Source organism: Dendrobates tinctorius, unplaced genomic scaffold, assembly GCF_039654945.1.
Source record: "Dendrobates tinctorius isolate UK_male_01 unplaced genomic scaffold, ASM3965494v1 ptg000022l, whole genome shotgun sequence".
NCBI classification, from domain to species: domain Eukaryota; kingdom Metazoa; phylum Chordata; class Amphibia; order Anura; family Dendrobatidae; genus Dendrobates; species Dendrobates tinctorius.
Window position 1 is genome coordinate 10654262 of NW_027361690.1, and position 10856 is coordinate 10665117.

The 10856-nt window shown below is 39.8% G+C and overlaps 1 protein-coding gene across 2 annotated transcripts in view; it reads right to left on the reverse strand.

Moving 5' to 3' along the window:
• CYP19A1 (cytochrome P450 family 19 subfamily A member 1) overlaps nucleotides 1-9348 on the reverse strand; it is a 43761-nt gene extending 34413 nt beyond the window's left edge. Inside the window, exons 1-3 of one of the 2 annotated variants that reach the window (XM_073568438.1) lie at nucleotides 9238-9348; nucleotides 3858-4026; nucleotides 2698-2848 (exon numbers count right to left, since the gene is read on the reverse strand). In XM_073568438.1, the coding sequence (XP_073424539.1) occupies nucleotides 2698-2848; nucleotides 3858-4002 (296 nt within the window). In that variant the 5' untranslated portion in view covers nucleotides 4003-4026; nucleotides 9238-9348. Of the gene's footprint in view, nucleotides 1-2697; nucleotides 2849-2930; nucleotides 3003-3857; nucleotides 4027-9237 lie in introns of those variants that run through there. The other variant, XM_073568440.1, reaches the window with a different exon arrangement.
• Nucleotides 9349-10856: the final 1508 nt, after the last annotated feature.

A 10856-nucleotide genomic window follows, 5' to 3' on the forward strand; every position in this document is an offset into this window, starting at 1 on the left:
CAATTGCATCATAGCTTTCATTTCATATTCTGCTGTTGAAAAATGAAAGCTACACTATGATTGGTTGCTATGGGCAACAAACAGAGTTTCATAAACCAACTCCTATCTATGGGGAACAGGATTTCGAATTTGTAATCACCTGGTGCAGCCCCACCTTAACTGGGTCAAAAGATGTACAGTGGGGAAAAAAAGTATTTAATAAGTCAGCAATAGTGCAAGTTCCACCACTTAAAAAGATGAGAGGCATCTGTAATTTACATCATAGGTAGACCTCAACTATAGGAGACAAACTGAGAAAAAAAATCCAGAAAATCACATTGTCTGTTTTTTTTTCATTTTATTTGCATATTATGGTGGAAAATAAGTATTTGGTCAGAAACAAGCAATCAAGATTTCTGGCTCTCACAGACCTGTAACTTCTTCTTTAAGAGTCTCCTCTTTCCTCCACTCATTACCTGTAGTAATGGCACCTGTTTAAACTTGTTATCAGTATAAAAAGACACCTGTGCACACCCTCAAACAGTCTGACTCCAAACTCCACTATGGTGAAGACCAAAGAGCTGTCAAAGGACACCAGAAACAAAATTGTAGCCCTGCACCAGGCTGGGAAGACTGAATCTGCAATAGCCAACCAGCTTGGAGTGAAGAAATCAACTGTGGGAGCAATAATTAGAAAATGGAAGACATACAAGACCACTGATAATCTCCCTCGATCTGGTGCTCCACGCAAAATCCCACCCCGTGGGGTCAGAATGATCACAAGAACGGTGAGCAAAAATCCCAGAACCACGCGAGGGGACCTAGTGAATGAACTGCAGAGAGCTGGGACCAATGTAACAAGGCCTACCATAAGTAACACACTACGCCACCATGGACTCAGATCCTGCAGTGCCAGACGTGTCCCACTGCTTAAGCCTGTACATGTCCGGGCCCATCTGAAGTATGCTAGAGAGCATTTGGATGATCCAGAGGAGTTTTGGGAGAATGTCCTATGGTCTGATGAAACCAAACTGGAACTGTTTGGTAGAAACACACCTTGTCGTGTTTGGAGGAAAAAGAATACTGAGTTGCATCCATCAAACACCATACCTACTGTAAAGCATGGTGGTGGAAACATCATGCTTTGGGGCTGTTTCTCTGCAAAGGGGCCAGGACGACTGATCCGGGTACATGAAAGAATGAATGGGGCCATGTATCGTGAGATTTTGAGTGCAAACCTCCTTCCATCAGCAAGGGCATTGAAGATGAAATGTGGCTGGGTCTTTCAACATGACAATGATCCAAAGCACACCGCCAGGGCAACGAAGGAGTGGCTTCGTAAGAAGCATTTCAAGGTCCTGGAGTGGCCTAGCCAGTCTCCAGATCTCAACCCTATAGAAAACCTTTGGAGGGAGTTGAAAGTCTGTGTTGCCAAGCGAAAAGCCAAAAACATCACTGCTCTAGAGGAGATCTGCATGGAGGAATGGGCCAACATACCAACAACAGTGTGTGGCAACCTTGTGAAGACTTACAGAAAACGTTTGACCTCTGTCATTGCCAACAAAGGATATATCACAAAGTATTGAGATGAAATTTTGTTTCTGACCAAATACTTATTTTCCACCATAATATGCAAATAAAATGAAAACAAAACAGACAATGTGATTTTCTGGATTTTTTTTTCTCAGTTTGTCTCCCATAGTTGAGGTCTACCTATGATGTAAATTACAGACGCCTCTCATCTTTTTAAGTGGTGGAACTTGCACTATTGCTGACTGACTAAATACTTTTTTTCCCCACTGTATGTCATTTGGGAATCTGACAGGCCCTCTAATGAGGCATTACCCTATGGCTGTTCTCATATAGCTACAGTGTGTCAGTGTAGGCAATCCTCTGTGAGGTAATACAGGATTTGCACATGTCTTTATATGATCATGGGCTCATCTGCTCTGATACACTATAACAAACTGCAGCTGTGTGAGGAGGGCGGTATATAAACAATGAATGTCTCCATTTACTGGCAGCAATCAGTTATAGAGAAATCTACAAAGGGATAGTCTGGTGAAAACAAATTATCACCCATCTATAGGATAGGCGATAACTTATTCATCAGCGGAGGTCCGACCCCTGGTGATCGATCATAAGAATGGGACACTTTTATTCCCAATAAGAACAGAGCCACCTGCGCTCTAAATATTGTCTATGGGGCTGCTGAACTCTGCGCTCTGTGCTTTCCAACAGCACCATAGAGAATTAATGGAACGGCCGTCAGGCATCCAACGTGCCACAAAATCTTGTAACGGGAATAATTTTCCCTGATCTACCAAGCAATGCGAGTCCCAGCAGTTGGACGCCCACCAAACAGCTAGTTATCACCTATCCTGCAGATCCAGTAGGTGATAACTTGTTTTAACTGGACAATCCCTTTAAAATGTGAAGGTCAGGGTGATATTTAGCACAATATGATTAGCTAGGACAATACCAATCTCCTAAATGATCATTTTGGCCTACAATATTAAGCATCAGTAAAAACATGAAACTGATGGCTTTTATCTCCCGTAGGCTAAATATATATTAATACTTCTCGTTTAGGTGGCTGCTGAGCATCTAGGCATGTGCTGGCGTCCAGTAGCTGACACAAGTCATTTCCAGCACAGTATATGCATGTCTAGAGTATATTGAGCAATAGCTACAAAAATATAACAAGTGCACATTTACCGGCTGATGATGAGGGTTTCTTCGCCATTAATCCACACCCTGACAAACTCTCCATACATGTCATTGTAATAGTTTGATGCCGTCCCGATTCCTGTCAGCAGAAATCTTCCATAGGATATGAGTGGCCCAAGTCCCAGGTAATAGGCAGGACCTATAGAAAAAGTAATGTTACAGTAAATCATGAAATGGATCGCGCAGCAAACAGAAAGGTGCAATGATAACAGGATAGATACCTATGAGATGGATTTAGCCTTATCACTGATGGCGATGGGACATGTTTTCAAAGAGTGGTTCTGGTTTTACTTCTCCAATGCTGGGCTGCTACTTGTTTAGTCAGGGAATGACAATCCCTACAGTAATTATCAGCAGACAATGGCAGAACTGGAGTCACCCCTGCACTTTCAGATTTTTAGTGAATGTGAATGGGCTGTCTCGCAAAAATTATCTCTTTCTATAGAGGAACTGACCCAGAGAGCAACAAAGTGCCACATCCCTACTTTCTCTGAGACATTTTCCCTGCACCAACCACTGCAGTGGGCATTTAGCATTACAATTATGTAATATATGGATGGGCAAGAGCTGCCTTTTGAGACTCATATATGGATGTCCATACTTTATACCAAGCCCAAACAAGGTCTCTAGTGATACAGTAGGTCTACCTACAGTTCAGCGTAGACCCATGACTGCCAACTATAACATCTGATTAATTAACCGTTGCTGCAGCTATATCCATTTATTAATGTATGAAAGAGGGGATAATTTCCCAATCGCTGGGAGTTCAACTGTTTGAATCCCCGCCGATCCCAATAACCAGGGCTCTGGAGAGCCTCATGTGAATGGAATGGTGGTCAATCATGCACACATTCTTATCATTTATTTTTATAGGAGTGGCGAAGACCAGTTGAGCACAGCACTCAACTATCTCCGGCGGCCCCATTATGAATAAATAGAGAGGATGTGCACTACATTGACCACTACTCAACTCACATGGGGCTCTGCAAAGCCCAAGTCTCAAGATCGGTGGTAGGTCCCATGGATTGGGTAGTTATCTCCTATCTGATTGATCTGAGATAACTTCCAAACATGAGACAACCCATTTATCACAGTGGTGGTAGTAATGTAATTTGACAGCTCCTCATGTAAAGTCCGAATTCTCTTACCTGGTATTGATGACGTTTCCTCATAACTCCAAATAAGTATAAGCAGAAATATGAAAGCCACCATGGAAGCAGCTGTCGCTGGAGCCACACTGGGCATAACCTCAGTGATGTTGTACTGCATTGGGTTCAGAACCTCTGTAATCATGTCTTTCCTGGGCAGTTTTCTCTCCTATGTATAGGTGTAGAGAGCATTAACTTCTAATCACCTTGGTCTTTTAAAAACCCCAAGTAACAACAAACAGATGATACAACATTAGATCCAAGCCCTATTATGTTGGAATTTAACCTTTTCATGTTTTGGGAATCTGCTTGATAGCAAGAAAATTTAGCCACAACAGAAAGATAACATTCCTTCATCAACTTTGTACTACACATTTCACTTTGATTATACATGTGCCATCTGTGAAGGAGGAAGATGCCCTTGACAAGCCATTTACAGCGATGCAACTGAAGGCATTGTGAATTTTGCATATACGATTTTCAAGTTCAAACCAATTAAACTGGGACAGTTTTCCTCAGTACTTGGTACATTATTAAAGGTTTTTTTTAAACATTTTTAATGAATAAATAATATCACACTTCTTTATTGTCCATGTTTAACATCTGTTGCCCTAAAAAGATTGCGATTTTTCATAGGTCAGAATTTTATTACTTCACATCCTCATGTTTTTTAGATACGGTAATAAAAATAGCTAAAAATGTAAGCATGAATATCCACCTTTTTAAAAAGCATGTCAATCTGTTTTCATTTATAAAATTCTTACTACACACCACTATTAATCCATCAACAATCCATGAACAACCTGTCAAAACAAATTCAATATAGATTCAGAAGAAAGACAATCTAAAACTTAACCTTTAATAGTGCCTTCATAAAACACACTAATCACTGAAAATGTCATAGACTTGGTATAAAGCTTTACAGCTACCATTTCATGGTCAGTCATAGATATCAAACTCATCAAGGGCCAAGGCCAACACAAGATTAAAAAAAAATGATATACTCAGATTACGGACTATCAATAAACAATAGTATACAGTAATTAGTGCAGTGATTAGATCCATGTTTAAAGGAAATAAATTGGTTTGGTCTGCCAAAAATTCTTCAATGAGAAAGTGATCTATCAAGTGGAGCTTTGGGAGCAGCATTCAGGAGCAGGACAACAGTGTCTAATCAGATCAGTTTTAACAGCTCATCCCTGCTCACCCTAATAGCTGCTGCTCTGAGGGACACCCATACCCGGCTGGCCTTCGACTACAGTCAGCCTACATTGTCCTTACTATGCTCCCAACATGTTTCATCTAAAGGCCCCGTCACACATAGCGACTCACCAACGATCCAGACAATGATATGAACTTGTCAGGATCGCTGGTGTGTCGCTACATGATCGCTGGTGAGCTGCCAAACAGGCAGCTTCACCAGCGATCAGCACCAGCAACGACGAGTGCGCGCATCGCTGTGAACCTTAGATACCAGCGCGCTGGTGCAGGGAGCTGGTAACCAAGGTAAACAGCCGGTTTCTAAGCGCTGCGCAGTGCTTAGAAACCCGCTGTTTACCTTGGTTACCAGCTCCCTGCACCAGCGCGCTGGTATCTAAGGTACACAGAGGGCTTCTAAGCGCCGCGCGGTGCTTAGAAACCCGCTGTTTACCTTGGATACGAGCTGGGAGCTCGCTGATCGCTGCTCTCCCGCCTGCCACACGCAGCGATGCGTGCTGGTCAGTGGGAGACCAACAATCAAAAAAAAGTCCAGGGCTTTTGAGCACGATCAGCGATAACCGACAGGGGGCTGGTCGCTGATACATGTCACACACAGCGATTTCGCTGGTGAGATCGCTGTTGCATCACAAAACTTGTGACTCAGCAGCGATCTCGCTGTGTGTGACGGGGGCTTAATACTCTTCAGGGCAGATGGGACTAGATCTGATGAATAAATGACTATACCTGAGTAGGGTTGACAGCTTGACTTTTTTTTTTCTGGACAGCTTTTAAAAAAATCACGGACAGACAATTTTTTTTAAGGACACATTGGAAAACTATAAAAATTCATTATAATTAAAAGTGATACATGTCTACAGCCCATAATTCTGATGGGTGGACACCTGGATGTTTGGTCCTGACAGGTTTGGCCGAACAGTTACAAAAAGTTCGGGCTTGGGTGCCAGAACAGTACCCGAACCCAAACCCTGACCCCATTGACTTGAATGGGGGCCCGAACTTCTAGTGTTGGCCTCGCCAGTCAGAGAGCTGCGGTCTCCATACTGTCAAAAGACAGCGTGAGTGCTCAACTGTGATCGGAAGTATTAAGTTTACTTCCAGTTTCTGGTGTCATCAGATGGAACTACAGATTCCATCATCCAACACCTGCTGCCGCTAATAACAGTGGGAGCAGGAGCTGCTGATGGGTGTATTCATTAGCCTGCTCCTGTGCTGTAAATAATAATAATTTATTATTTAAATAATTAACAACCAGCCTTGGCAAAGCAGACAGGTTGGGGTCTTTTATTCTCAGGCTGGTAAGGGGCCATGGATATTGGCCCCCCAGCCAAAAAATAGCAGCTCCCAGCTACCCAGAAAAAGCACATTTATTAAATGAGCCAATTCTGGCGCTTTTCCCGGCTCTTCTCACTTGCCCTGTAGAGGTGGCAAGTGGGGTTAATATTTGTGAAGTTGATGTAACCTTTGTATTGTCAGGTGACATCAAGCCCATGGCTTATTAATGGAGAGGTGTCTATAAGGCACCTATACATTACTAATCCTATAGTCATATGGTAAATAAAGACATAGCAAGAATAAAGTCCTTTATTAGAAATAAAAAAACACACTTTTTTATTTAAAAATAACAAACACAGTTATACTCACCTAACGCCTAATTTCACCGAAGCCCTCGTCTTCTGTAAGAAAACAAAAATATCCCTCACCTCTCCGTCGTTCTGTCTCATGCCGTAATCCATGTCTGGGGGAAAAACAGTTTTCAACCTGGACAGTGCCAAGATGTGACCGCTCAGGCTGAAAACCACTGGTGACTGAACTGCTGCGAGCGCAGCCTCAGTGACCGACAGTGACATCATTGTTTTGTTTTATTTCTCAGCTGCATTGTTTAAACAATAAGCAAATGTCTTAAAGAACTTATTTCTGTTCTGGTGACCTTATTCCTGCCACTTTGATTTATAGTACTCTTATTACTGACTACCTAGCTGATATTGTTATGAGGTATCTTTGACTCTTCCTAATTTTGTCAGGCATTAATATGGAGAGAAATTTTTGGAACTATTATAGGTAAACTCTGATTATTTGATCTGGTTAGCTGTCATACATCATCTCTTTTTTAATCCGGTAATAAGAATAGTCTTCTGACCCAACTTCAATGTTCTCTGCACAAGCTCCAAAGATCAAAACTGTAAATGTCCCATAAAAAAAAACTACACCCATCTCAATAACAGTTACCAACCCTCAAGTCCTGGAATCTCAAAAAGTATGTCTATAATAAAAATTTTAGTCATGTAATATCATTTTTTCTGATTATACAGTACATTCTCTTTATGCATACATCAAACATTTCCACCATATATTCTCATTTACAGCTTTTTCTATAGCAAAAATGTATTAGTTCATTTACCTTTATTACAAATATTGATCAAGGAATTCACCTAGAACATTAAAATAGAATCCATATTTGATAAAAAGTCTCTATTCTGCTTATGTCCTTCGTATAATATTACATGGTGAAATATGTTGGATACAGGAAGGTTTGGGAGCAGAACTAAGATGCAGAATAATAATGATACATGACTTACATTATCATGATGATATAAGATGTTTCCTCTTTGCGGATAGCATTTCCATGGAAAGTTGTTATCTGGGTCTCAAACCAGTCCAACAAATAATGAGCTGGACCACTGGGGACCATCCCAGTGCAGAACAGTGAGCTCAGTTTTTATCTAGTACTTTAGATAAATGCTGGATAAAAATTACCAATGCAAAATATACGGGCAGGGCTCCAAAATTTGTGAGAGTCAATAAACTTAAATAAATTGCTGGATTATGGATTCATTTGCAATTTTTCTATAACTACACCCATTCAGCTGACCTCTTGGTACCAAGAGTGAATTTTAATGGAAGATCCACCAATGTATCTGGAATAGCTACTATCCCCACTTTTCCACTTTTTCTCTTTACTTGCATGGCATTGGGAAGCTGACAGCATCACTTAATGCTGTCATAGAGTTGAAGGTAAGAATAATAAGTAAAATAGAATAACAGAGATTTGAAATTTTGAGGGGGATTTTTTTACCCAAACTGTAATTATGGTTCAAGTATAAGAAGTCCTTTTGAATATATACTGAACCAGATAAAAAAGAAAAGGTCTGAAGTGTAAGGATGCTCCAAACTAGTCGAAATTTCAGCTTCTTGGAACCTTCCTATTGATTAGATTTGGGTTTGTTGTTAGAAAACTCAGACAAAGTGATAATGAGGTGTTAATAGTTCTATTCTGTATCACAAAGGAAAACTGTTAATAAAATGACTTCTATTGCACTAAATGCATAAAAGATTATTGTAAATTGGGATCACTTTATGAAGATCAACGCAAAAATGGCAGGATCAATGTTATTGTAGCTACTAAAACTACAAAGCTGGACAGTGAGTGATATATTTTTATATTATATTTGTAATAACTGTTATATTGGTATAACTGTAGATGCGTGTATGTGTGCAGTACTTATAATAACTGAGATTGCTAATATTAGACCCATTCTTTATCCAAAAATGTAATTGAATATTCTGCAATAAATTGATTTAATCATTGTAGACTGGCCTAGCTACTTCTCAGCAGCTCCATAATAATTAAAAAAAATGTTTTTGCGCAGATTGCTGAAATTTGCACTACAATAACCAGTTTCTAATGGTTTTTTTTTCATTTTAGACACACAACATTTCATTTGTTCATGTCTGTAATACATGCCTTCTATTACAAAGCCTAATGTGATCCGATCACACCAACGCTCTGCTAAAAAGAAAGGCTACATATCTGGTTTTAACCCAATTTATGTAAAAAAAAAACACCATTAGAAATAAGTGAAACTCAAAAAAGTACTACAACCATTTATCTAGAAAAGTGCTGTAGCGATTTCAGAGATTAAACTGCAGATGGTAAAATACAGAAAAAAATAAAGGAATGAAAAAGAACCTATTCAATGTCTATGGAGCTCCACATCCTCATCTCTATAAGTCAATGACATACTTTGTTCTTAAATGAAAAAAATGATCAGATGTTTTCTCAGTCAGTATAAAATATTAGTATTAAATGGGATTAAAAACATTCAGACCAATTCCAATGGGAAGCAGTAGAATAGGCAGCAGTAAAAAGAGTGAACTCTACCTGTGTTCAAAGGGCAAGTCTTCATTCTCTGAAAAGCCTCTGAAGTTCTTATCCCTTTAATATACTGACTGTGGAAAAAAATATTACCAGCCCTATTTTGTAGGAAAGGTGCTTCAAGTTGCTATGAGATCAGTTGCTTAGATACAGGTGATTTATTTCATAAGTGTCATTACTACAAAAAAGGAGAAGTTTGTAACTTGACCTGACATGCAAAGCTGTTTTCATTCAATGAAGGACCTAAATCAAAAATTCCTACAAGAACTTGAGTTCAGTATTAGCTCTATATATCTGAATTCACAAACTAATTTTCATTTCATTTTACAGGGGATAGTAGAGTCTATTAATAATATGAATGATGCTTTCAACTACACTACGAAGACCAAAAGCCAGCTCGCCAATAGGTCGGATTGTTTTTAGGTAGTCTTTTACGGCACTAGGCATTGAGATCTTGAAAACAATTAGGTATGGTTACAGAAAATACAGTTAAACCATTTTGAAACAACCATCTAAAACTGCATTGAAACATGGTCTTCAAAAGGGCTGGTCTTCTTTATAAGGATGGCTAGAATGCATTATACTGTATACTGAAACTGAAATTAGGTCATAGGAAATCAAGTCTGGATCAGAGTGTTTCTCAGAGAGTGGTCACTGTATATTGGATAATTGTACAATGTATATATTGATTTACCTCCATATACCATCCTCAACATTGAAATTGTAGTCATTAATAAGTTTATCGATTGCATACCAAGGCTTGTAAGTGCAAGTATTTCTGCTTTTGGTGCTCATACTCGATACTGAAAAAATCAAGATATTTTTAAAAAAAGTGTTTTCATTTTTTTTCTCATGTGCTATCGTTATCACGTATATTGATCCTGTGATTTTCATTATTTTATGACTTTTCCTTATTGGTGTTATAATTTAAATGTTGAGAAATTCTGTTCTTGACTTAGTATGTATTTTTTTATTCCTTAACCCCTTATCGTCCATTGACTGACGGTGTCCGTCATGGCCGGGTGTCAGTTCCCGCACCAGGGCAGACTGTGTCCATCATGCATTTAAACTATCACTGCGGGTAAACACGCAGTAGTGGTTCAGTGCCGACAGTTGTCTGTGACAGCTGAGAGGCATGGCAACAGGTGCAGTGACTCATGCCGTCGGTCCCCGTGCCCAGATCACTGTGATCGTTCAGTCAATCTGACTGACTGATAACAGCATGATCGTGCAGGAGATGCTGAAATATCAACACCTCCTACCTGATCAGTGCAGGAGCTCAGTGCTGCCAATGGCTGAGCTTCTGCACTAACAGCCAGGAGCGGTGTCCGTGCTGCCCCTGGCTGTTAGCCCCCTAATTGCTGCAATCGAGCTCCATCACAGCGTTCAGGAGTGAGGCAGAGGAACAGGAGCTTCCTCTGGCTTCAGATGGGTGTCTCTGCGATGTCATTGTAGGGCCCGATAATAGCAAATTATGTTTTATCATCATACAGTTTGGAAAAAGTGGAATAAAATGCGATCAAAATTAGGAATGTAAATAAAAATAGTATAAAAATAAATAATAATAGTATAACTGAAAACGCCATCTTGTCCCACAAAAAAACAAGCTGCCATATAGCTCCATC